Source organism: Salvelinus sp. IW2-2015, unplaced genomic scaffold (assembly GCF_002910315.2).
Source record: "Salvelinus sp. IW2-2015 unplaced genomic scaffold, ASM291031v2 Un_scaffold2008, whole genome shotgun sequence".
In the NCBI taxonomy this organism is placed as follows: Eukaryota; Metazoa; Chordata; class Actinopteri; order Salmoniformes; family Salmonidae; genus Salvelinus; species Salvelinus sp. IW2-2015.
Window position 1 is genome coordinate 8828 of NW_019943358.1, and position 27855 is coordinate 36682.

The 27855-nt window shown below is 44.3% G+C and overlaps 2 protein-coding genes and 1 long non-coding RNA gene across 3 annotated transcripts; 1 reads left to right on the plus strand and 2 right to left on the minus strand.

Moving 5' to 3' along the window:
- The first annotated feature begins 353 nt into the window (after positions 1 to 353).
- On the plus strand, positions 354 to 1166 carry LOC139024913 (uncharacterized). Its single transcript, XR_011476310.1, has 5 exons — positions 354 to 434; positions 491 to 614; positions 805 to 881; positions 952 to 1072; positions 1107 to 1166. It is a non-coding gene; the product is annotated as an uncharacterized lncRNA (long non-coding RNA).
- Positions 1167 to 1190: 24 nt separating this feature from the next.
- On the minus strand, positions 1191 to 4826 carry LOC112072702 (tRNA-uridine aminocarboxypropyltransferase 1-like; the record flags this gene model as incomplete). The annotated part of the gene is given in 8 exon segments (XM_070439895.1): positions 1191 to 1474; positions 1664 to 1780; positions 1783 to 1984; positions 2222 to 2368; positions 2710 to 2749; positions 2751 to 2811; positions 2814 to 3012; positions 4791 to 4826. Coding segments are annotated over 8 exon segments (1086 nt in total), but the record flags the coding sequence as incomplete, so codon positions are not given.
- A 5000-nt stretch (positions 4827 to 9826) lies between these two features.
- On the minus strand, positions 9827 to 26113 carry LOC112072701 (NAD(P) transhydrogenase, mitochondrial-like). Its single transcript, XM_024140088.2, is given in 28 exon segments — positions 9827 to 10058; positions 10060 to 10092; positions 10707 to 10723; positions 10726 to 10821; positions 11612 to 11730; positions 12118 to 12199; positions 15146 to 15305; positions 15539 to 15718; positions 16703 to 16863; positions 18257 to 18487; positions 19556 to 19751; positions 19854 to 19999; positions 20092 to 20157; positions 20160 to 20201; positions 20580 to 20606; positions 20609 to 20644; positions 20647 to 20697; positions 20700 to 20738; positions 20910 to 21035; positions 21038 to 21062; positions 22711 to 22801; positions 23056 to 23156; positions 23262 to 23395; positions 23608 to 23795; positions 24620 to 24708; positions 24904 to 24991; positions 25137 to 25354; positions 25913 to 26113. Coding segments are annotated over 28 exon segments (2925 nt in total). The 5' UTR covers positions 25982 to 26113; the 3' UTR covers positions 9827 to 9944.
- Between the last annotated feature and the right edge of the window lie 1742 nt (positions 26114 to 27855).

Genomic DNA, 27855 nt, shown 5'->3' on the forward strand with positions numbered 1-27855 from the left:
CTCCTCCTCGCCGCTACCTGGGCTCGAACCAGGAACACATCGACAACAGCCACCCTCGAAGCAGCGTTACCCATGCAGAGCAAGGGAAAACTACTCCAAGTCTCAGAGCGAGTGACGTTTGAAACGCTATAGCGCACACCGCTAACTAGCTAGCCATTTCACATCGGTTACACCAGCCTAATCTCGGGAGTTGATAGGCTTGAAGTCATAAACAGCGCAATGTTTGAAGCACAGGAAGAGCTGCTGGCAAAACACACAAAGTGCTGTTTGAATGAATGCTTACGAGCCTGCTGGTGCCTAATCGCTCAGTCAGACTGCTCTATCATCATAGACTTAATTATAACATAATAACACGAAATACGAGCATTCTCTACTTGGTGGTGATTGTGTGTGTAGGTAGGTTCTCTCTCCAGTCTCTGCGTCTCCCAGCGGTAGTTTGGCCTCTCTCTCCTCCTCAGTAGTTTTGGCCTCTCTCTCCTCCCTGCAGTAGTTTTGGGCCTCTCTCTCCTCCCTGCAGTCTCTGCGTCTCCCAGCGGTAGTTTTGGCCTCTCTCTCCTCCCTGCAGTAGTTTTGGCCTCTCTCTCCTCCTGCAGTCTCTGCGTCTCCCAGCGGTAGTTTTTGGCCTCTCTCTCCTCCCTGCAGTAGTTTTGGCCTCTCTCTCCTCCTGCAGTATTTGGCCTCTCTCTCCTCCCTGCAGTCTCTGCGTCTCCCAGCGTAGTTTTGGCCTCTCTCTCCTCCCTGCAGTAGTTTTGGCCTCTCTCTCCTCCCTGCAGTAGTTTTGGCCCTTCTCTCCTCCTGCAGTAGTTTTGGCCTCTCTCTTCCTCCCTGCAGTCTCTGCGTCTCCCAGCGGTAGTTTTGGCCTCTCTCTCCTCCCTGCAGTAGTTTGGCCTCTCTCTCTCCCTGCAGTCTCTGCGTCTCCAGCAGTAGTTTTGGCCTCTCTCCCTCCTGCAGTCTCTCGTCTCCCGCAGTAGTTTTGGCCTCTCTCTCCTCCCTGCAGTAGTTTGGGCCTCTCTCTCCTCCCTGCAGTCTCTGCGTCTCCCAGCGGTAGTTTTGGCCTCTCTCTCCTCCTGCAGTAGTTTTGGCCTCTCTCTCATTTTTCCCTGCAGTAGTTTTGGCCCTCTCTCTCCTCCCTGCAGTCTCTGCGTCTCCCAGCGTAGTTTTGGCCTCCTCTCTCCTCCTGCAGTAGTTTTGCGCCTCTCTCTCCTCCCTGCAGTAGTTTTGGCCTCTCTCTCCTCCTGGCGTCCTCAGCGTCTCCCAGCGGTTGTCTTAGCCTTGTTGATCAGTGTGTGTAGGTAACAGTAGAAGTACATCAGGTTGTCATACTGTCCTGTGTACTCCTGTCTCAGACACAGCTCCTGGTAGTCCTTGAGGAAGTAGTAGACAGCCTCTATGGTTGCCAGGTAGGTGTCTGGAGAACCTTTCTGATGGCGCCAGAAACACGTCTTCCTGGTCTTCAGCTCCACACGGAGCAACGCTGCAGGGACAGAGAAAGGAACAGCCCATCAGTCATGATCAGGGCCAGGAGTTTTTCCTGTTCACGTTGTGACCCGACCAGCAAAACTCTGGGCTCTAGTTGTAGGCTATAACTAGGTAATAACAAAGTAGTTCCCCATGTAATGTACAGCACTTTAAGCTACATCAATGCTATATCTATCATAATTACCCTGTAGTCTCCTATCTGTGATGATTCTGGTGGTCTGGTTCCATGTGCTGTCGATGAACACCACTCTCTGGAGGGGACAGGCTCCTGGTGTCTCAGTCTGGCCCTCTATCCCTGCTGCCCTCCCCCTCTCTCTGTGTGTGTGGCTCCTGATGTCTGTCCCTCACCCTGCTGTGTGGCTCCTGGCGTCTCCTCAGCTCTGGGCCTCTTTGGGGACGGTTCCTCGTCAGGGGAGGCAGCTGACTTCATGTCAGCCAGGTTCTGTAATCTCCATGTCATCTCCTCCACTGAGACTGATCCAGGACCAGGGAACACCAGCACTACCTAAACACACCACACCACACACACACACACCACACACACACACACACACACACACACACACACACACACACACAACTTGTCACAGTCATTTCAAGTCAACATAATACAAATGGTATTAATATTATCTAATAAGGTTACGTTAGAATGACACATTTTTATGTATATGACGTGGTAGACAAACTGTTAATCAGGCTCACATTGTTCTCTGAATATTTGTTCACATGAGGAAAAGCTGACTAACTTGTCTGTGTCATCTTCATACTCAGGTATGCAGGGGTAGGTGTAGATGGTGACATCATCAGGGGCGAGGATCTTGGCATGTATGGCTGTGCTCTTCCCATCAACCTCACTGGGATGCTTGATGATGTCAATCTTTATAGGGAGCTGCAAACACAAGTTAGAGGAAGTTTACAGTGTGACCACCCATGTTCTCAATTACAGGTCAGGTATTACCAATACAAACAGTCAACACACTGTGAATTGTCTCAAACTTGTATCTATGTGTTCTTTCATGTTTGGCTGTAAAACAAAGCCTGCATCTGCACTAGAACCGAAGTACACTTCAATCTAGTGTGTGAGGCACCGTAAGTAGTACTACTATCTCTGACACCCCAGTCTGCAGGCTAGTGCTTTAATAAACCAATCAGATTAGGCCACTACAAGCCTGTGTGTGTTAAATGTAATAGGACCAATAAGGAGAACCGAGCTCCAGATCTTTCCCTGACCTTGACGGAGGGGATTTCCTGCTGGCTGACGCCCACTAAGAGCAGCAGTGTAGCAGAAGAACATCCGGGAGCCTCCGCAGCTAGAACACTTCAGCCTGCCCTCTGCTGCGCCTGCTCCAGCCTCCTGTGGGGAGCCAGCTTCAGACCATGGAGGGAGGGGGAGGCAGGACAGGGTTCTGTTTGGTTACTGGGTTTGGAGTCCTTGTCAGGATGTTGGGTTTTAGCCAGTGGTGATTTGGGAGAGGAGGAAATGTCCACGCCGCCGGGACTGGCTAGCACGTCCGAACTGGAACATCCTGCTGACTAACTGGACGTGGCTGACAACAAACAAAACATCAAACTGAAGAATCAGGTGCCCAGCCTGGGACGTAGTTATACCAGTTAGCTAGGTAGTTGGCTCGCTACTAGCAAGTCACAACAAATAAGTCAAAAGCCTGCATTTCAAAACATTCCAATGTGGATAACTCATTCAAAAGATATAGAATTTTAAATCAATGGTCACTTCTATTGTCACAAGAAAAATGCAATGGGTAATTTCACACAAAAAATATATGGTTTTAAATACTTAAATACCAATATGAAAAAATACAATGTTGACACAGGTATGTTGAGAATATTGGCTCTATAGAGAGAACTTTTCTACCCATTCTCAGTTAAAGTGGGGTGGAAATACTCAGTAGGTTCCTTACTAACCAAATATGGTTCGTTTTGGAGTGGGACTGTAATACATACCCAGCAACACTTCGTTCTCTACCCCCTCTAACGCCCAATGCAATATACTGTAATACACAGTACATGGGATACATATTGGGCTTGTAGAGAGAAAGGTATAACAAGTTGTCTCAGCTAACATGGGCTGGGAAATACTCAGTAGGGTCTCTACCAGGGTTTCCATTAGCTGGGTAATTGCCTCTGCTTTAAGACGTTCTTTTTTTATGCAGATAAAACTGAAGCCGGCCAAATTGACCGGAGAGAAAAATGGTAGACAGGCTATCAGTGCATCACCCACCACTTCACAATGTGAGCTGAGGCAGTATGCATTTTTAAACATACTTAATTGTTTGAAACCTGAATGTTTTACCACATTGTGAGGCATGTCTTACATTGCTTGAAAATCAACCATAGAACATGGAGGCAATTATTTTATAAAGACTTCATAGGCGTCACACGAGTTTTCAAGTTGGGGAGCATATTTTCTCTTCTACCGATCTGTGCCAGTTATGATCTTCATACGCACTTTTCATGGAATAGTTTCATTTCAACAATAAACATTTGTGTTCTCAATCATCATGTCTCGTGTTAATCAAAACATTCTTAATGTTAATCAGCACCAGTCTCTGACATATGGATACATTTATACACTGATCATTGGGGTTAAATAGCTTAAATGATCGCATGGAGCTCAGAGATGGCCAATGCAGCCGTTGGCCTAGAATTTCATTATCAACTAAGTTAAAATACATAAAGCCGACAAATAAAAACAGTAGAAAATATACTGATAAATTCGGATTCTTTCACATTCATCTCTCAACTCAGCTTGTCTGCATGTCTCCCTTTATATCTGTCTGTCTTGGCTTGAGCTATCACTAGTTGAAGCACACATTGTATCAAATCAATCAACTGGATCTGACCAAAGCCGTCTCTAGTGAACTGTGTGAGGTGACTGGTGTGAGGTGAAGAAAATTACTGAGAAGCCTCAGCTTATTAGTGGTGGACATGGTGATTTAAGAACAATCAAAAATCGAACATCCCCAAATGGGCATTTTCTACATTTGGCGTGCAGCAGGCAGGTAGGCTACTTTCTATGCGGCTCAGGCCGTGTGTGTTCCCTCAACATTAACAAAGACAGAAACAAGGCCCATGCTCATTGCTCACATGGAGCACTCCAAACAAACACAATGACTAACTGACTATTTCCCAACCCACTTATGTGAGACTGGTCAAAAGTTCTCTCTACAAGCCAAGTGTATTGATTTGGGGACTTATAGATTTTTTATTTACATAGGCAGATTGGGGTGGAGTGAAAAGCAGCCAGCAGGGCTGTGCGACACAGCCCCCTCCAAAACTAGTAGAGACCCTACTGAGTATTTCCCACCACACTTTAGCTGAGACGGCATAGCCGCAGGAAGTAGGGGTGCTGTATCGCAAAAAAAAATTGAATAGAAAAAACGGAACCTTTTTTTTGGTGGGGTTCCACAAAAGTAGTGCACTGGGCCTTTAATAGTGCTGTATTAGTGGCCCATATAGCCATCCACATAGTGTATTGCGTTGCAGAGATAGGAGTGGTTGAAGTAAGGAGTCACCAGTACTCTGTATTAAACCCGCGTTGCCCCAGCACAAGAGACCCATTTTTGCAATATCTATTGAATAATTTCAATAACATTATTTGTTATTTTTTTAAAAGTGTATTTCTTTAATATAGCCTACACAATCGCTTAACATACCAGTATCTGTGTAATTTCCCAAAATAAATGCTGGTATAAATAATACAATATTTAAGTTATCAAATTATCCATACATTTATTCAGAGGTGGTGCAATGCTGTGAAAAAAAAGTTGTACCACAGAACAATGAGACAGATATTTCACCGGATGTATAATGTGAAACTCCGCTTTGGCGTTTCCATTCACTACCAAGTAGGTAGTAAGAGGAAGCCCAATGGGAGAAGATGGATTTTGGCCGATATGTGCAAAATGTTCTCATTTGATGAAACATTTGTCTCAGTACAGTTTTTCTGTTCCCAAAACTCAATATGTTATTTACAGAGTGGACTGCGTTTGTAGACTTTAACCTTTACAAAGTTGTAGAAAATTGCGTGGTTTAGAGGAGCGCAAAGGTGAATTGAGTTATTGCACACTTCAGAGTTGGAGTTCCTAACGGAAATATGCATATTATTGCTAAAACGGGCTAATATAATCTCGCTAGCTTCGTGCTTGGCTCTGCCCACGAGGAGAGGGATGGAAGCTATACTGTTACACTGGCAATACTAAAGTGCCTATAAGAACATCCAATAGTCAAAGGTATATTAAATAGCGAGTGACACTCAGAGCGAGTGACGTTTGAAACGCTATTAGCGCGCACCCCGCTAACYAGCTAGCCATTTCACATCGGTTACACCAGCCTAATCTCGGGAGTTGATAGACTTGAAGTCATAAACAGCGCAATAGCTGCTGGCAAACGCAGGAAAGTGCTGTTTGAATGAATGCTTACGAGCCTGCTGCTGCCTATGATCGCTCAGTCAGACTGCTCTATCAAATCATACTTAATTATAACATAATAACACACAGAAATACGAGCCTTTGGKCATTAAAATGGTCGAATCCGTAAACTATCATTTCAAAAACAAAACGTTTATTCTTTCAGTGAAATACGGAACCGTTCCGTATTTTATCTAACGGGCGGCATCCATAAATCTAAATATTCCTTGTACATTGCACAACCTTCAATGTTATGTCATAATTACGTAACATTTTGGCAAATTAATTACTGCCTTTGTTAGGAATAAATGGAGTTCGCAATGAGCCAGGCGGCCCAAACTGCTGCATATACCCTGACTGCTTGCACGGAATGCAAGAGAAGTGACACAAGTTCCCTAATTATAAGAAATTCATGGTAGCAGGCAATATTAACTAAATATGCCGGTTTAAAAAATATGTACTTGTGTATTGATTTAAAGAAAGGCATTGATGTTTATGGTTAGGTACATTGGTGGTTAGGTACGTTTGTCGAAGTAGKCGCATCGATTATATGCAACGCAGGATACGCTAGATAAACTAGTAATATCATCAACCATGTGTAGTTAACTAGTGATTATGTTAAGAGGGTTTTTTATAAGATAAGTTTAATGCTAGCTAGCAACTTACCTTGGCTTCTTGCTGCCCTCGTGTAACAGGTAGTCAGCCTGCCACGCAGGCTCCTCGTGGAGTGCAATGTAAGGCAGGTGGTTAGAGCGTTGTACTAGTCTACGGAAGATTGCAAAAACGAATCCCTGAGCTGACAAGGTAAAAATCTGTCGTTCTGCCCCTGAACAAGGCAGTTAACCCACCGTTCCTAGGCTGTCATTGAAAATAAGAATGTGTTCTTAACTAACTTGCCTTGTTAAATAAAGGTGTAAAAAGAAAAAAGGCAAATCGGCGTCCAAAAATACCGATTACCGGGATCTTTTGGTCTAAAATCACCACTGAGACAAGGTAGTATCTTTTTGTGTCTAAAATGTATAATGCAAGAAATGGCAGTGGAAATGCTTTTATGCACTAATATTGAGATAGACATCATATATCAAAGTAAATAAATATCCAGAGTTTATTCTGGTGACATGATTGATGCTTTGTTGCCGTTTTGACAAATAAAGAATCTGTCTCTTTGTCATAATAATGTCATGTAGGCTATAGGTCACTATCTGTCTCTTTGTCCATAATAATCTCATGTAGGCTATAGCTACACTGTATCTGGCTCTTTGTCCATAGTAATGTCATGTAGGCTATAGCTACACTGTATCTGGCTCTTTGTCCATAGTAATGTCATGTAGGCTACACTGTATCTGTCTTCTTGTCCATAATAATCTCATGTAGTCTATAGCTACACTGTATCTGGCTCTTTGTCCATAATAATCTCATGTAGGCTATAGCTACACTGTATCTGGCTCTTTGTCCATAATAATCTCATGTAGGCTATACGTACACTGTATCTGGCTCTTTGTCCATAATAATCTCATGTAGGCTATAGCTACACTGTATCTGTCTCTTTGTCCATAATAATCTCATGTAGGCTATAGCTACACTGTATCTGGCTCTTTGACCATAATAATCTCATGTAGGCTGCACTGTATCTGTCTCTTTGTCCATAATAATCTCATGTAGGCTATAGCTACACTATCTGTCTCTTTGTCCATAATAATCTCATGTAGGCTATAGCTACACTGTATCTGGCTCTTTGACCATAATAATCTCATGTAGGCTATAGCTACACTGTATCTGGCTCTTGTCCATAATAATCTCATGTAGGCTATAGCTACACTGTATCTGCTCTTTGTCCATAATAATCTCATGTAGGCTATAGCTACACTGTATCTGTCTCTTGTCCATAATAATCTCATGTAGGCTATAGCTACACTGTATCTGTCTCTTTGTCCATAGTAATGTCATGTAGGCTATAGCTACACGTATCTGGCTCTTTGTCCATAATATGTCATGTAGGCTATATACACTGTGTCTGTCTCTATGTCCATAATAATCTCATGTAGGCTATAGCTACACTGTATCTGTCTCTTTGTCCATAATAATCTCATGTAGGCTATAGCTACACTGTATCTGTTCTTGTCCATAATAATCTCATGTAGGCTATAGCTACACTGTATCTGTCTCTTTGTCCATAATAATCTCATGTAGGCTATAGCTACACTGTATCTGTCTCTTTGTCCATAATAATCTCATGTAGGCTATAGCTACACTGTATCTGGCTCTTTGTCCATAATAATCTCATGTAGGCTATAGCTACACTGTATCTGTCTCTTTGTCCATAATATTCTATGTAGGCTATAGCTACACTGTATCTGTCTCTTTGTCCATAATAATCTCATGTAGGCTATAGCTACACTGTATCTGGCTCTTTGTCCATAATAATCCATGTAGGCTATAGCTACACTGTATCTGTCTCGTTGTCCATAATAATCTCATGTAGGCTATAGCTACACTGTATCTGGCTCTTTGACCATAATAATCTCATGTGGCTATAGCTACACTGTATCTGTCTCTTTGACCATAATAATCTCATGTAGGCTACACTGTATCTGTCTCTTTGTCCATAATAATCTCATGTAGGCTATAGCTACACTGTATCTGTCTCTTTGTCCATAATAATCTCATGTAGGCTATAGCTACACTGTATCTCTCTTGTCCATAATAATCTCTGTAGGCTATAGCTACACTGTATCTGTCTCTTGTCCATAATAATCTCATGTAGGCTATAGCTACACTGTATCTGGCTCTTTTCCATAATAATCTCATGTAGGCTATAGCTACACTGTATCTGGCTCTTTGTCCATAATAATCTCATGTAGGCTATAGCTACACTGTATCTGCGAGTGCAGCTGTTGTTGGAACGCACATGCCAAGACCAGAGTGGATCCATTTGCTATAGAACGCAACAAAACCCCATTTATTTTTTTAAGTTACATCAGCCTTTCATCACAAGTCAATTTGATAAACACATCTCTGGTGGAAAATGCATATAGTTTTTATGCAGATTTTAGAATATTCTAATGAAACCCATTAATTGGATGGAAACCTAGCTACTGTCTAAAACTCTTGATTTATGTGGAGGACAAAGTACAGCTCTAATTCGAGAGCTTGAAACTCTTGGCGCTGTCTTTCAGTGATTCAGGTTCACCCATCAATGTCATGTTCTAAGGAATGGTTGTTACTGTGCAACAGTCATGTTGAATTATGAACGGTATACACCTGGTCTGTGTTCATGTGTTCTGTAGAAATGTACTGCACTTACGTGAATACAGAAGTGTAAAGTATTTGATAAAGGCTGGGGTTGAATTCATTACGCTGGACATCTGTCAATGCGGCTTGTTCTTAATGTGAACGCTGTGCATGTAGGTTCCATTACCTTTAACAGGCTAGGTCAACACGCTGCAGGTTCCATTACCTTTAACAGGCTAGGTCAACACGCTGCAGGTTCCATTACCTTTAACAGGCTAGGTCAACACGCTGAGGTTCCATTACCTTTAACAGGCTAGGTCAACACGCTGTAGGTTCCATTACCTTTAACAGGCTAGGTCAACACGCTGCAGGGTTTTGAGCTGCTGGTGTTACTGGTTGAGAGCCAGTCTATCGTTAGCTACTGGGAGTATGTGGCGCCGCTCAGTGCTTTTGTGTGAAATTATACCTGACAAGCTCTTACAGATACAATTGAATAGGGAACTCTAGCCAACAGATCACATTTAAAACAGATTTTTATTTACAAATCAGGGCAGGCAGTGCATGCAGCATGGGTTCATTTAAATAATTACTTTTCTCAATTTAAAAGTAATCTCATAGTTGCTTCCACACCTTTGGTTCAACATCATCACTGCCCAGCATCCAATCATCATCAAGCCACTAAGTGTAAAAATATTCAACGTTGTTTACTAATCTTTACGGAACCATACACCTGCATCTGGATGAAAGACAAATAAATACATCCGTAAAGCCGATGGGGAGTGTGTGTGTACTGTCCATCTCTGTGTTCTAGTAGTAGGCCTCTCTGATCTTGGCCTGTAGTGTGTCGCAGGTCTTCTTGGCGTCTCCCAGCAGCATGGATGTGTTGGGCTTGTAGAAGATGGGATTGTCTACTGCAGCACTAGCCCACACCCATGGTCCTCTTCATCACAATCACCTACAGTACAGGGAGGGGAACAGGTGAGACATGGCTAACATCACTTTTATATTCCTCTTCCCACCGGAGACTGGCTTCCATCCCCACATCCACCCTCGTGTTTCCAACTGTCGAAATCAGGGGTACGGAAGTTCTATTTGAGAAGGTCCGGTCACACACATTTCCTAGGTGGCAAAGGTCCAGATGGATATTGTCATTTATCGGCGTAACAAACCCCCACCTCACACCCCTCTTGTTGGTGTAGAAAACTGTGCAGCTAATTTCCTGCAATTATACACATTTTGTCATGTCTTAAGTGTGTTCATATGATACCGGGGTCGAGGCATGACTAACCTCATTTATCATTTAGTTCAGGACCCACGGCCCGTCTGTTGCGTATTACTGGTCTAAATAAATATGTTTAAAATAACTAGTCAGAGATCTCATCACAATCCCTACAGAAGACCACACACTTCACAACTCATTTTATGCTCTACCTGTGGGAGCCCTTGTCACCCAAAGAGTAGGAGGACTCAACACCAGAGAGCAGAACAAGACAATATTTTGCATCCTTCCTTTTGTAAACCAGTGAGAGGGCCTGCTACTAGTACTCTTAACTACCTTTCATTCCCTACCTGTTTGGACTTCCAGACTCCAGGACTGGCATGCCAGCAATGATGGAGTTGGGGTCCTCCTGGGCTGCTGAGTTCACTGTGTCGTTAGCACCCACCACCAGCGTCAGGTCAGTCTCTGTGGGACACACACATTCAGTAAAACAAGTACAGAGACCCTGGCGAAACTATGGATGGAACCAGCCAGGCAGCGATACAAACAACCAAGTGTGAGGGATGCCTGCTGGTCATTATGATCAAATCAATGAATCGATCAATCTATACTGAACACAAATATAAAACGCAACAATCTCAAAGATTTTACTGAGTTACAGTTCATAGAAAGAAATCAGTCAATTTAAATAAATAAATTAGGCCCTAATCTATGGACTTCACATGAATGGGCAGGGTCACAGCCATGGGTGGGCCTGGGATGGCATAGGCACACCCACTTGGGGCCAAGCCCAGCCAATCAGAATGAGTTTTTCCCCAAAAGGGTTTATTGCAGACATAAATACTCCTCAGACAATCTGGCAGGTGAAGAAGCCGGATGTGGAGGTCTGGGCTGGCGTGGTACACGTGGTCTGCTGTTGTGAGGCCGTTGGATGTACTGCCAAATTCTCTAAAACGACGTTGGAGGCGGCTTATGGTAAAGATAAACATTAAATTCTCTGGCAACAGCTCTGTCGAACATTCCTGCGGTCAGCATGCCAATTGTCAGGTGGACGGATTATCTTGGCAAAGGATAAAATGCTCACTAACAGGGATGTACAGACATTTGTGCACAACATTATAGAGGCAAAGCTTTTTGTGTGTATGGAACATTTCTGGGATATTTATTTCAGCTCATGAAAAATGGGACCAACAATTTATATGTTGCGTTATATTTTTGTTCAGTAAATTGATCAGTGTGATGTGTGTGTTCTGACCTTTGAAGTCCTCATTGATCTCATCCATCTCCAGAACCACGTCGTATGGAACACCTGCCTCAGCCAGGAGCACGTTCAGCTGGCCTGGCATACGACCTGCCACAGGGTGGATACCAAACCTAGAAACACACGTGTGCACACACACACATTAATATTGTCTTTATGCAATTCCTCAGTCAGTCAGGGCTTCACAGCTTCGCTCTGAATTTGGAGAATAAAGATGTTTTCCACTCTAAAGCTTTTAGACCCAGATGTGTTTTGTCTTCCTTGAACATAAAAGGTGACCTGCCAGTGTTCCTGACCAGGAAACTCAAGACGGTCAGTGGGGTTGTAAAACTAACTAGAAAGAATGTTATTTTAGAACTCAGACTAATACAGGAAGATATCGTTATCTCACTCTGTGAGAGGAGGACTGATGGTCCCCAACGAAAATAAACAGAGTGAAGAGAGAGGGATGATTGAGGAGAGAGAGAGACAGAGAGGATTGTATTATTGTGAAGACCTACCTGACAGACTTGCCCTGCTCTACCAGCATCTTCACCATGTCAGCGATGGGGTACTGGGCCTTAGCCGCACACAGACCCCAACCTACACACACACACACACACACACACACACTATAAGCAGACCAACCTACACAATCACAGTGTCACTGTAGGTAAAGTTAAAATGTTACTGTTAAAAGGTATGACTCAGCGATGCACGAAGTAAACAGCAGTGATGTAAAGTACGGTACTTAAGTAAAAATACTCAAAAAAGCACTACTTAAGTAGTTTGTGGGATCTTTACTTTACTATTTATATTTTTGTCAACTTTTACTACACTACATTCCTAAAGCAAATATGTACTTTTTACTCCATACAGTTTCCCTGACAYCCAAAAGTACTTATTACATTTTGACAGGAAAATGGTCCAATTCACACACTGATCAAAAGAACTTCCCTGGTCATCTCTACTGCCTCTGATCTGGTGGACTCACTAAACACAAATGCTTAGTTTGTAAATGATGTCTGAGTGTGCCCCTGACTATCCGTCAATACAAATAAATGGTGCCGTTTGCTTAATATAAGCAATTAGAAATGGTTTATACTTTTACTTGATACTTAAGTTCATTTTAGAAATTCCATTCACTTAAGTATATTTAAAACCAAATACTTTTAGACTTTTACTCAAGTAGTATTTTACTGGGTGACTCACTTTTACTTGRGTCATTTTCTATTAAGGTATCTTTTCTTTTACTCAAGTATGACAATTGAGTACTTTTYCCACCACTGGTAAACAGAATATTGGGCCGATTTCCACAACAACTAAGAGTGTTGAAGCGCGAGGTTGAACCTCTGCTGTTTTGGTCCCGAAGCTACCATGTTGTAGCAGCGAGGAGTGCACCCGCACACATGCACATATACCCTGTACGACTGAGAGCAAGGTCTTGCATCATGCTCATCTTAATATCTGCGGTGCTGCTCGTGGCCACGTCATAACTCTACATTTAATGTGTTTGTTGGTTCAGGTTGATGTGACCTTCAAGACATGGCAGAGAAATATCATGTCGACCAGGTAAATGATAGAGGTAACTTAATGACCAGATAAATGATAGAGGAACTAATGACCAGATAAATGATAGAGGTAACTTAATGACCAGATAAATGATAGAGTAACTTAATGACCAGATAAATGATAGAGGGTAACTTAATGACCAGATAAATGATAGAGGTAACTTAATGACCAGATAAATGATAGAGGTAACTTAATGAACCAGATAAATGATAGAGGTAACTTAATGACCAGATAATGATAGAGGTAACTTAAATGACCAGATAAATGATAGAGGTGACTTAATGACCAGATAAATGAATAGAGGGGACTTAATGACCAGATAATGATAGAGGTGACTTAATGACCAGATAAATGATAAGAGGTGAACTTAATGACCAGATAAATGATAGAGGTAACGTAATGACCAGATAAATGATAGAGGTAACGTAATGACCAGATAAAGCGATAGAGGAATTAATGACCAGATAAATGATAGAGGTAACTTAATGACCAGATAAATGAATAGAGGTGACTTAATGACCAGATAAATGATAGAGTAACGTAATGACCAGATAAAGATAGAGGTAACTTGATGCAGAGGTTATTCTTGGAAGACTAAAAACAGAAGTGAATAAGGTCTGTTTGAAACAATTTGTTCTTCTGTTCTCCTCTCCTGACCAAGGCTGCAGTACCTCTTTCCCTCTCTCTCTCCAATACCCTTCCTTTATCTCTCTCTTACCTCTCCCCCTTTTCACCTCCTCTTGACCCATTTCGCCCTCTATTCTCACTTTCCCCTGCTCTCCACCCCTTCTCTTCCATCTCTCCCCTCTGCTCTCCCTTCTGTCTTAAATCATAGGATTTCTACTGTCTGGGGGTGGTGCGTGCGAGGAAACCCCTTTCCCCTGCCTGTAAGTGTATGGGGTTGTGTGTGTGTGTTATGGGGCGGGGGTGAAGAAGAGGGCATGCGTGCAAGAGGAACCCCTTTCCCCTGCCTGTAAGTTGTTTATGGGGTGTGTGTGTGTGTTATGGGGCGGGGGGTGAAGAAGAGGGCAATGCGTGCAAGAGGAAACCCTTTCCCCTGCCTGTAAGTGTTACTGGGGTTGTGTGTGTGTGTTATGGGGCGGGGGTGGAAGAAGAGGGCATGCGTGCAAGAGGAAACCCTTTCCCCTGCCTGTAAGTGTTATGGGTTGTGTGTGTGTGTTATGGGCGGGGGGTGAAGAAAGAGGGCATGCGTGCAAGAGGAAACCCCTTTCCCCTGCCTGTAAGTGTATGGGTTTGTGTGTGTGTGTTATGGGCGGGGGGTGAAGAAGAGGGCATCGTGCAAGAGGAAACCCCTTTCCCCTGCCTGTAAGTGTTATGGGGTTGTGTGTGTGTGTTATGGGGCGGGGGGTGAAGAAGAGGGCATGCGTGCAAGAGGAACCCCCGCTCCCATGTGTCTGTCTAACACCTGCCTGTGTAACTGTCCTGGGGTATCAGCATACTGGATAGAGGTGTGTTCTGATACTGGGTAGAGTTGAGAGGTGAGAGGCCAGTGCTGTATGTTGATTACAACTAATCAACTTTGTTTGGAACAAATCCCCCTGACCTCTAACCCCTGGGCCACTGTAGTCTTCTATGTTACCTCTGAGGTCTGACTGCCTGCCTGCCTGCCTGTCTGCCTGGCGAACAAGCTAGCTCCGCTTCACAGGGACAGACAAACCGCACCCTCTACTGGACATTCCCTGTCTGTCAGGCTCCAGTACAGATGTTATGCCAGGGTTCATTACTAAATGACCTGGTAGCAGAGTTCAGTCTGGGAGGAGAGCAGAACACACACACAGACATATCGATACATGACTCTGCACACAACCGTCCTACAGTGATGAACACTGGAACACAGGTGTGTTACATAAGACTACCTCTGAACCCTACCCAGAACMTGCGTGTTGTGCGTACGCATGATTGCATTTGTGCTGCATGTGTGCTTTTGTGTGTGTGTGCGAGAGAGAATGTGTGTACCTGGGGTGATGATGATGCTGTTGGCCTCTTTGATGAGTTCGATGGACTGGTCCACATTGACCTCTGTGTGGGTGCCTGTGATCTCCATGGGTTTCCCCCCCGCCGTGGAGCTAGTACCGAACCCTCCCAGGATCACGTTGGGCAGGGAACGGTTCATTGCCTGGAAAGAGGGGTGTAACCAGGATTAAATACAACATTTATATTATATCTCTATGGGGAGCGCGTCAAATCTTTTGACGAATTCCAAAAACAAAAAATCTCAAKGTGCAAGAGCAAAACTAAGATGACAAGGCTACCTGACTGGCAGGTGAGTGTCTGAGTGAGAGAGGCTGAGAGAGAGTGTGTGTGTGTGTGTGTGTGAGTGAATGCGACTGAGTGTTTAGCAGTACTCACCACACACATGATGTAGGAGAGGATAGCACCAGACGAGCCAATCAGAGCTCCTACAATGGTCATGAGGTTGTTGTCCAATAGGAATCCCTCGGCACACAGTGCCCAACCAGAGTAGGAATTGAGCACAGTGATGACCACGGGCATGTCAGCGCCCCCGATGGCCATCGTCAGGGTTACACCCTACAGGAACAGAATCACGGTCAGGACACGCTTCAGTCACTAGTAGGGTTGCAAAATGTCCAGGTTTTCCAGAAATACCAGTTGGAGGATTCCTGGATTTCCTGTTAATTCCCCACTGATTCCAGTAATCTTCCAACCCCGATTTCTCGAAAAGCTGCGATTCTTTGGAAAGTTACTAGAATCTTGGAACTCTACCCAGCAAACCGGGAACATTCCCAGAACATTAGCTAAGATTCCCATTAAGTTCTAGGTAGTGTTTTATCTAACATTAGGATGATAACATCCCAAAAACATTCAAATAATGTTTGTTKTTTTCTTTTCAGAAAATGTTTTAAATGTAATATCCTTGGAATGTATTCCTAACGTTCACTGAAAGGTTGTGCACAACACCTGTAACAACCACCCCAGAACATTCCCCAAACGTTCTCATTAGGTTTCCAGGTAAGGTAGTAATGCACCAGTAATGTTTTTAGAACATACTGCCACAACGAAATATAGGAGCAATGTTCTGGGAATGTTCTAAAAACATCAGGCAATTGTTTTATACAAACATTGTGTAATCATGAGCTGTTATGAGAACATTTGCCGCAACCTAGCGATGTTCTGGGACTTTTAGCAGAGCCAATTTTGGTTTGCTGCAATAGATAAACCCCTCACAGTAACTTTATGTAACTTTATGATACTGTGTTATTTCCTCTAGATCAGGGGTAGGCAACTAGATTAAGCCGTGGAACGATTTTTGTTGGAGCTGAAACAAACTATACAAAAAAATGTTAAACACTCGGGCCAGTTTTGGCCGCCTGTTGCCTAACYCTGCTGTAGATTTTGGTTGTCGTTGTAGCCTTTATCAAGGTCAGTCCCACCAACATTGTTGAGTRTCAAAGTTTTTCTTATTCTGATTAGAGCTGAATAACACTATTGGTCCTTAGTGGTCTTTCTTCACCATGTCTGTATAAAACATTACAGCTTTAGCCATGTTCTCACCATGATGGTGGAGAGTCCAGACACTCCAACCAGACAGCCCATGCCAGTAGCGTAGTCAGCACTGAGCATGAAGGGAATCATACCACCGACAGACGCCGTCATCAGACCGGCGTTCATCATGTGACGCCCCGGCAACATCAGCGGGGCGGAGTTCAGAACGCCTGACAGGAGGGAATACAGAACAATATTCACAAAYSTGCACCCGGAACTCAAAACTCTGAACTCAGAATTGATMATTCTGAACTGGAAATTGGGAACAGAGAGGAGTGGAACGGGGAATCCTGGAAGGAGATGGTGTAGGGTTGAATTGATATATCACATTGATTAGAGTGAGGGGTGGAGGTCAGGTGGAGCGTTCTATTATATTGATAACAGACCACAGATCTGGAAGGGACTCCTGCCTTTGGTCTGTCTCTCATTACCAGTGATCACATAGGGAACAGAGAACTGACGGTTTCTAAACGCAATAGACAACCGTTTCTCACATGTGGGCCAGAAAAATACCTCCCCTCCATAGAGAAGCAGCCCACACACACGTAAAGAGAAGATTCACCCATTTTGAATGTTATATTGTTTTTGTGTATCTCTGAGTGATGTTCTATCGATTTCCTGGGTCATTTAATGTTTTCATGAGTATCTGAGTTACTGGTGTTCAAGCAGGCAGAATTCCATCCGGTTTGACGTAGCACTGTGATAAAGTCTCACTACCCTGGAAGTTAATARGAATACGACTTTAAGATGGTGAAAACGTCTCTCATACATGTCAGATTTCAATACTGGCCGATGACATAACACGGGAGGTTGTCTTCTCTCAAATGACTCAATGATCATATTTTTTGCGATATTCCACCCTTCGAGAAATGTCAAATTTAACAGAGGGTCTAGCACATTTCTCCTATGTCTGCCTCTTCAGTCCAGGGTGCATTGCATGGTGCCGTTGCGAATGTCAAACTCCACTCTGAGGCACATCGATCTGCAGGTTGAACAGGTGAGATTATAGACTCCTAAAATTGATAGTGCAGTTTGTTTAGGCAATTKTACAGCTAACTAGCTACTTCATAWACTGATATTGTCTTTGGTATTATTGTGTGTAGCTAAGTTKGCTAGCTAGCTAGCCAGCCCATAGAGAGAGCATTGCATTGTGGATTTGGTAGTCGACTTGAGCTGGAACATATTTCCACAACGATTTTTACGTTTCTACCAACCTTATTTTAAACGCCAAAATCACAAAAATATTGTCTCTGACATATGTGTTATTTAAACTGGTACATTGTAGTGGTTTGGTGGATTTTTCTTTAACAACTGTTACCTTACCAACATAGAACTCCTACAAGCCTCCGCCCTTCCACTCTGTCAGGCACGCAATAATCAGCCATACTCACTAACACCACACACACCATCCTGGCCTGGATTTCCCATGGGATCTTGAGCTTTGGCTAGATCAAAGGAGCAATCAGTACCACAGGACAGAGAGCTCAGAGAGAGAGGAGAGAGGGTGTGTGTGTGTGTCGTCTGTGTTCCTGCATCACGTGTGCTAATGGCGGTCTACAGTACCTTGCAGTCCATAGGCCACCAGTGACCCACTGAAGGTGACCCCTCCGATGTATGTGCCGAGGTAGGCCACAGTCTTCACCATGTTGGCTGCAGGGTGCACGTCCAGGTGGGGGTACTCGATCATGTACTCTGCCACACAGGTCAGCACTGCAGCCAGACCCACCAGGCTGTGGAAGGCAGCTACCAGCTGAGGGAGGTCGGTGATCTCAATACGCTTAGCAATGGTCAGACCTGGGGAAGCAGAGTAGCAGAGGGTCAGAAACACGCAGTAGGGCACAGGGGGAAACAGACACGCCGTCACATTAGAGACCGTCAGTTCTATACAAGTACCGATGGCTGTAGGTCCTAGCAGTTGATTTGGAATTCAGCAACAACAAAGAACAGTCCTGAATCTCTGAAGGTGGCCAAATGTATAAGACATGTTGTATGGAAGTCTTTTCTCCTGGTCTCACAGTGCTTCACATAGAGTTGGACTAACTCCTAGTGCTACAACATACTGTACTCGCTGGGAAGGCAACCATCTGGACTGAGTTACTTCTCTATTCATATTGGSCATTAACATCAGAAGTAACAGAATAGTCTGGAGGCACGCTCTAAACAGTGTTGTCAAAAACCCTAATAAAATAACAACTAGTTCTCTAAAGGATAATATTACTAATATCAGACTGCGTAAACACACATGCCCTGTGTGTGTGTGTGTGTCTGACAGCTGCCAGGGCCTAAGAGAATAATAACATCATATCAGTATAACACACCACTACTTAAGAACCCACACACACCTAAAGTACTCTGACACCATGAAGATATCAGAACATGTATATCTGTAAATCTACACAGCATGATGGATGCTCCATCATAGTTTCAATAATTCAAACTCATTTTTCAAAGACTTCAGAAATAATATGCAAAGTCAATAACATGTAAAAACCTTAATCATGGTTTTACACACTTTTAAACAAATGTGGAATGGTGTATGAGATCAGATATATCTAGACTTTTCTGCCTGTGTTGTCCAGACCAAAATCCTCATCACCAATGGCAGAAGGAAAAGCTCAGAGGTAGAAATATGGCATCTAGCTGGAAAAGTTGACTTGGGCCCGTTTCCCGGACACGGATTAAGCCTGGTCTTGGAGGGCCTACTTACCCAGTGTCTTCTGGYGGCCATGGGCTTTTTAGTTTCCATTTGAATCAGAAAGTATTTTTAGATGTTTAAACACAGTTTCAATACATTTTGGTTAGATTTGACATGGTATGTATGTGTATCTGTATATGGYKKWKYKGTGTGGCAGGTCTACGTACCCAGGGTTCCTCCGGTGGCCATTGCGGCACTCATCTGTGCCAGCAGCTCAGGAGAGGGCTTCAGGGAGCCGAGGGTGGCAGCGATGCCCCCTGCTACCCCCATCATGCCCAGGGCATTACCCAGACGACTGGTGCCCTGTGAAGACAGCCCTGCCAATGCTCCCACACAGCACATACCAGACCCCAGGTACATCATCTAGAACACACAGTGTTACACAACATAACACACCTACACAACACAGTTCGCTTCCTGACCCCAGGTAGTTACATCATCTGTAAAACAGCACATCAGTGTCACCTGCTCGATGTGGAAGCCAGCAGCCACAGAGGCCCCGTAACCTCCTATGAAGACTCCTATTGGCAGACCGTACAGGTAGTTGTACTCTGGAGGGTCTGTAGGACGCTTAAACATGTCCAGCATCCTCTGGGTGATCATGAACCCACCTGGGAGAGGTATCAGACAGGTTGAGACAGTGAGTGAGTGCGCGCTTGTGTGTGCGTGCGTGTGCGCATGTGTGTCGTGTGTGGTGCCGGACCTGCGATGTTGATGGAGGAGACGAAGGCTGCAGCCAGAGCCAGGCCCTCGGGGAAGGAGGAGGGTGGAGACCTCCCCCCATCAGGACCAGACCACCCACAGCAGTCAGACCTGCCATGGGGAGAGAAGACAACATGTTCACACACACCTTGTTCAACGTCCAGGTGCTTGAAGGAGTAAAGAAATGGAATAATGTAACAGTTTCTGCAGGGGTTTCTTAGGGGGAAATAAGCAGAGGGCTTTGTTACACTACACAGCTAAATACTACAGACACACCCAGTATGGAGAATAGGGTGACCATTACCTACTGACACACCAGGGTCGTATTCACTAACACCAAACAGATGAAAACTGACCCACACGGAGGACTGACAAAACCTGTCCAATAAATGCTTGTTTTTCATTGCAAAGCGTTTTAATGCATTTTACTAAAATGTGCACAAATAAACAGGACCCAGCAGTGACACTGTTTGAGCCCTGACCTCTTACCTGAGATGGCGTTGGTGACGGACATGAGGGTGAGTGGAGGGCGGAGGTGACGCCCCACACCGTTGGTATCCCACGATGCCGGCCAGGCCGAAAGTTGTGACCATCTGGGTGAAGGCTGCGTTGGTGCCGCCAAGCCCAGAGCCAGACATGTAGAGAGACCTGGGACAGGACAGCAGAGAGGGAGAGAATTAGGGTGTGTGTGTGTGTGTGTGTGTTGTGTGTGTGTGTGTGTGTGTGTGTGTGTGTGTGGTGTGTGTGTGTGTGTTGTGTGTGTGTGTTGGTGTGTGTGTTGTGTCATGTGCGTAAGTGTGTGCGGTGTGAGTGTCTGACCTGCGGTGTAGACACCAGCATTGGTCAAGGTCTTCTGGAAGGGTGAGACCACAGCTGCCTTCTCTGCCGCTAGCTCTGCTACACTTTTCTGGTTGACTGGAGCGGCCGGGGGTTGTGTCTTAGGTTGGGGGATGGGAACAGGCTCTTGCCTTCCTGGAGATGTGACAAACACAACGTGAGAGATACACAATATGAGAAACACACAATGTGAAAAATACACAAGATGAAAAATACACGTTGTTAGAAATCCACGTGACAAATACACACATTGAGAAACACGTGAGCAATTGAAGAATATTCTAAATGGAGGTTATTGTTAAGAAATGGGAGGGATCCTGTCATGGATTTAATTGGAATCCTTGCTTTTTAAAAAGTGAGTTTCTACGGCACGCAAGGTTGAAAATAAGAGACTGACCAATCACGTGCAAGTTGAAGACAGGATTCTTCATGTGTCTACCTAAGGGACCTGAGTAACAACCACGGGGATATAACGATGGAACATAGCTAGCGAGAAAAATCACATTTYAATAGCATTAATAATTATTTGTTTAATACGTGGTAAGGTGACACACCTCATGCTTTCTCTGCCTCTCTAGTCTGCCATAAACACTGTCAAWGTGTCAAAACTGTCAAATCAAGACATTCCTGGAAAAGTGCATTTAAAAAAGATATTTCATAACTAGCATTCCTGTTTCTCACGTAAACTGTGCTATGTGCAGCCAGCTGGATTCCAGCTCTGAGAGACTATAGCAGGGTGGCTTATGGGTCATGGTGACGCTTCACTCAGAAATAACAGCCTGCATCCCAAATGGCACCCTATTTCCTATATAGGGAGCTACTTTTGACCAGGGCCCGTAGGATGCCATTTGGGAGGCAGAGACAGTCTGAGCATGAAGGGACGTGGACTCTTCAACTCATTCAACAGAGAAGATCTGCCAAACTTTGATTTTGGAGTGAAATATCACGTTTAAAACTCCCTGCTTTCTTCAGTCTCAGTGTGACTGATTCGCCTACTTTGGAGCCACTTTACTTATCGTGTCAATTGAAACAAAACCGAATCCAACCTTTTTTCACTGGAGAAGACAGCATTTGCACCCACAATTTGACGGGGGAAAAAATACTGCCAACCTCAAGAGACATCTGAAAGAGAGTCCTCACAATATATACGCTCAGGTAATAACAGATTATTAATGCTAGTTAAGTAGTAACTAACTAACTAACTATGACAGAACTTTGATTGCAATACGCTACAGTATGTCAAAGGTTGTGATTTATCATCTGCTGCAGAGTAATGTGTTCTTCTGCCAATCTGGCTGTTGGGAAAAGAATCTACAATAGAATTTTATGCAGAAAAATATGTTGGTAGGACAAGGCTGAGTGTGTTTGCGCACATGGAAGTTATGTTTACTATAGGTTAATGAGACAATGGAAATGGGATGACTAAAATGGGACTAAATTGAAAGGGCATTTAGTTGACTAAAATGGGACTAAATTGAAAGGGCATTTAGTTGACTAAATGGGACTAAATTGAAAGGGCATTTAGTTGACTAAAATGGGACTAAATTGAAAGGGCATTTAGTTGACTAAAATGGGACTAATTGAAAGGGCATTTAGTTGACTAAAATGGCCCACTGTTTTATTCATTTTGACAATAACTAGACTAAATCATTAGTCAAATGACAAAAATGTGACTTAATGATATTTTTGTCAAAATGACCAAGACTACACAAAACAATAAATAAAGAGTACCAAAATGGACATATTCTACATACAGTATCAATAGAGACACATACTAACACACCTGCATGACCATGGTTCCTCTGATGACGTGGTCCAGTGTCCCGTGATCAAACTCTTCTTTGGGCTCAAAGTGGAAGTAGTCTTTGTCTGGGCTGATGGGAATAATCACAATTAAAATCATACATTAATATATCACATTTATATACTGTACCACCTTCACCAAACTCCAATCCTTTTAGACTTGACCAGGAACAACTCAGGGTCTGTGGGACTATAACAAAGGCCAGGTGTTTTTCCTGGTCAGGTAACGTGAYSGGTCCTAGGGAAAATTACTGTTCCTGTCTAGTAGTATAATAAAGTGTCTATCCATCCAAAAACCTGTCCACCCACCCACCCGTCTCTCTACCTGATGGCCTTGAGCAGTTTGAGCACGTTGTTGGAGTACAGGGTGCTGGCTTGGGTGGGCATACGGCTGGGTAGGTCCGTGAAGCCGATGTGTGTCACACCCTGAGGAGAAACACACACAGCTCTGTTACACACACACACACAAACTCCAACTATACACACTCTGGRGACAGTATTACTCTTCCAGAACTGAGCTGGTCTCCTCACCTTGTGTACGTGCAGCTCTCCAGGCTTGGTGGTCTCAATGTTTCCTCCAGCCTCAGCAGCCAGATCCACCACCACAGAKCCATCCTTCATAGACTCCACCATCTCTGTCTTGATCAGGATGGGAGCTCGCTTACCTACAGACAGAGCATGGTCACGGATCATTATAGAATGGGAAATTATTAGGATAGAAAGACCATATTGATGGTGATAGAGAAAGGAGGGAGAGACGTAGGAGAGAAACAAAGAGACAGAGTATGAATGAATGAATGAGAGCATGAATGAATGAGATACTGAATGAATGAATGAGAGCATGAATGAATGAGATACTGAATTAATGAATGTTCACCTGGGATGAGAGCAGTACTGATGAGGATGTCCACGTCTTTACACTGCTTGGCAAACAACTCCATCTCAGCTGCAATGAACTCTGGGGACATCTCCTTGGCGTAACCTCCAACACCGTCCCCGGACTCCTTAATGTGCACCTCCAAAGGCTCCGCCCCGAACGACTTAAACTGTTCCAGAGCTGCTGGTCTGAGGGTGGATACAGAACATCACCATCATCAATACTGTACCTGGTATCGAAGACTAACTACAACTCATCTGGTACTGCAACTCACCTGGTATTAAATCTTCTGACTGCAACTCACCTGGTATTAAATCTTCTGACTGCAACTCACCTGGTATTAAAGCTTCTGACTGCAGCTCACCTGGTATTAAATCTTCTGACTGCAACTCACCTGGTATTAAAGCTTCTGACTGCAGCTCACCTGGTATTAAAGCTTCTGACTGCAGCTCACCTGGTATTAAAGCTTCTGGACTGCCAGCTCACCTCCCCCCTCCACATGGTATTAAAGCTTCTGACTGCAGCTCACCTGGGTATTAAAGCTTTGACTCGCAGCTCTACCTGGTATTAAAGCTTCTGACTGAGCTCAACCTGGTATTAAAGCTTCTGACTGCAGCTCACCCTTAGTATTAGACTTCTGACTGCAGCTCACCTGGTATTAAAGCTTTCTGACTGCGACAGCGCATCTGGTATTAAGCTTCTGACTGCAGCTCACCTGGTATTAAAGCTTGACTGCAGCTCACCTTGGAGTATAAAGCTGCTTGACTGCAGCTACCTGGATTAAAGCTTCTACTGCAGCTCACCTGGTATTATAAGCTTCTGACTGCAGCTCACCTGGTATCGAAGCCTTCTGACGATAGCTCACCTGGTATTAAAGCTTCTGACTGGCAGATCGTGGACCCTTCTTCTGACTGCAGCTCACCTGGTATTAAAGCTTCTGACTGCAGCTCACCTGGTATTAAAGCTTCTGACTGCAGCTCACCTGGTATCGAAGCCTCTGACGATAGCTCACCTGGTATCGAAGCCTCTGACGATAGCTCCCATAGACTTGGCGGCTCCAGCTGCAGCCAAACCAGCCACTCCACCTCCGATGACCAGGACCTGGAAGTGTTAACAAGATGGCGGTCAGAGATACAGCGACGTTACATTGATCCCACAGACTCTGCAGTGCAGTCCAGATGACAGGGTAGTCAAAACACTATAATATAGTTAATGCTCTGAGATGTCACAGTTGTTCAGTTTTGACAGGTACATTCACATTGATATAGTTGATATAACTGCTATAGAAGGACTTACCTTGGCTGGGGGGACTTTCCCTGCTGCTGTGATCTGACCAGTGAAGAATCTGCCAAAGTGGTTAGCAGCCAGAACAACAGCCTTGTACCTGCAGGACACACACAGTTCTATGAACACATTGAACAAGTTTCAGAGCTGGAGGCTAAGACATATGCGTTACTGTGTGTGTACGTATGCGTGTGTGCATGCGTGGGGGTCTGCATGTCTGGGTCTCTGTGCATGTCTCCCCTTACCCTGCAATGTTAGCCATGGAGCTGAGTGCGTCGTAGCCCTGTGCGATGGTGACGCGCGGGACCTGATCCATGGCCAGCACGGTGGTCTGACTCTGGGCCAGCTTCTCCATGAGATCAGGATTCTGGGCTGGGTAGATGAAGCTCACCAGGGTGGATTTAGGCTTCAGCAGCTCTGACTCATGTTTGCCAGTAGCCTCATTCAACACTGGAGCTCTCACCTGGACAGAAAGTTCAAGAGAGAAGATGGGTCAGAGGTTACCAGGGGCCAACAATGTCTAAGAGATTGAAATGTTTATTTTGTTTCCTCTACTAGCTTAAACAACCAGCAACAAGGATTTACTCAGACTTCACCTGGTTTCACCAGTGTTATCCCATACCCTAATACATTGGAAGGGCAAAACTCATTCCTCACTCAATTTGTTGTGTAAAACTCCCATTGACATACTATAAGWGTGAAGTATGGTTTACAATAAAGTTCCATTTCAACATGTGTCTATCTGAAGTTATGAACTATTGAGGGCCAGATCCTAACACATTTTGTTGCCTAACAGCACGTTCAAGGGGATCTGCCTGAGCTAGGATCTGCCTGAGTGTGGAATAACTCATCTTGATCTCATTATGAGTAGTTCATGGAATGCAAGATGATCTGTAGATCCATGATTCTGCACAGAGCCTTGATCAGGCCGATCCTCTCAGATGTAACCCTGCAGCCCTGAGTTCAAGTATTGACCACACTGAGTTTGAGTTTAGTTTGAGTTCCACAGCCCAGTACTGACCTTGAGGACCAGGTCAGCTCCGAAGGCCCCGTTAGTGTCTGTGATGGAGGCTCCAGCGTTTCTGTACATTTGGTCAGAGAACTTAGCGTGGTCTCCTGCTCCAGACTCCACCTGGACGTTGAAGCCCTGTTTGACGAGCAGCTCCACCCCCGCAGGGGACACAGCCACACGACGCTCATCCTTAAAGATCTCCTTAGGAACTCCTACCACCAGGTCCTTATACAGCCGTCCTGTATGAACACACACAACCTCATTTTAACAAACACTTGAGGACAACCACATAAGATACAACACACCTTGGGGAAAAACAATGGGTGTGATTTACACACACTGAATCAGTGCGCACACACAAACACACCTATACAGATACATGAGTGGGAGACATGAGTATAGCATTACAATTAACAGCATGAAGAGTAACCCAATTCTGAGTTCAGAAAACAATGCTGTTTGTCGTTATCAAGACTAGGTGAGAATCTGGGAGAGACTGACAGGTTCAGGGTAAAAGAGGCTGCAGTTGAGACTGTGGAAGAGGCAGGGAAGAGAGTAAGGAAGTATGGAAGTGAGGCAGGGAGTGAGGCAGGTTGTAGTGTACTAGGCCGTAGTGACTACTACTGTAGTGTGTAAATCATACTAAGGCAGGTTGTAGTGTACTAGGCCGTAGTGACTACTAACTGTAGTGTGTAAATCATACTAAGGCAGGTTGTAGTGTACTAGGCCGTAGTGACTACTACTGTAGTGTGTAAATCATACTAAGGCAGGTGTAGTGTACTAGGCCGTAGTGACTACTACTGTAGTGTGTAAATCATACTAAGGCAGGTTGTAGTGTACTAGGCCGTAGTGACTACTACTGTAGTGTGTAAATCATACTAAGGCAGGCTGTAGTGTACTAGGCCGTAGTGACTACTACTGTAGTGTGTAAATCATACTAAGGCAGGTTGTAGTGTACTAGGCCGTAGTGACTACTACTGTAGTGTGTAAATCATACTAAGGCAGGCTGTAGTGTACTAGGCCGTAGTGACTACTACTGTAGTGTGTAAATCATACTAAGGCAGGTTGTAGTGTCTAGGCCGTAGTGACTACTACTGTAGTGTGTAAATCATACTAAGGCAGGTTGTAGTGTACTAGGCCGTAGTGACTACTACTGTAGTGTGTAAATCATACTAAGGCAGGTTGTAGTGTACTAGGCCGTAGTGACTACTACTGTAGTGTGTAATCATACTAAGGCATGTAGTGTACTAGGCGTAGTGACTACTACTGTAGTGTGTAAATCATACTAAGGCAGGTGTAGTGTACTAGGCCGTAGTGACTACTACTGTAGTGTGTAAATCATACTAAGGCAGGTTGTAGTGTACTAGGCCGTAGTGACTACTACTGTAGTGTGTAAATCATACTAAGGCAGGCTGTAGTGTACTAGGCCGTAGTGACTACTACTGTAGTGTGTAAATCATACTAAGGCAGGCTGTAGTGTACTAGGCCGTAGTGACTACTACTGTAGTGTGTAAATCATACTAAGGCAGGCTGTAGTGTACTAGGCTGTAGTGACTACTACTGTAGTGTGTAAATCATCTAAGGCAGGTTGTAGTGTACTAGGCCGTAGTGACTACTACTGTAGTGTGTGTAAGTTAGACTAAAAGACAGTGTAGTTCTGCAGCGGAAAGTGAGTTGGGCCGGAGAGGCCGGCGGAGAGTCGGTTTCACATATCAGTCCTTAAACGGTGTGGTGACCTCTCCAGCACAGAAACATTATTAGCGCTTATTAGCAGCTGGTTGGCTGCGAGCCAGTACCCACACCATGATGAGGCCTGCTCTGTCTCTCACACACAGACCCAAACCCTGCTCCGCTAAATGCCCCAGTAACACACAAACTTCCACAAACACACAACATACACTCCAGCACAGCTACCTCAGTCAGTGACAACACAGGGTAGTGTTTATAAAAAG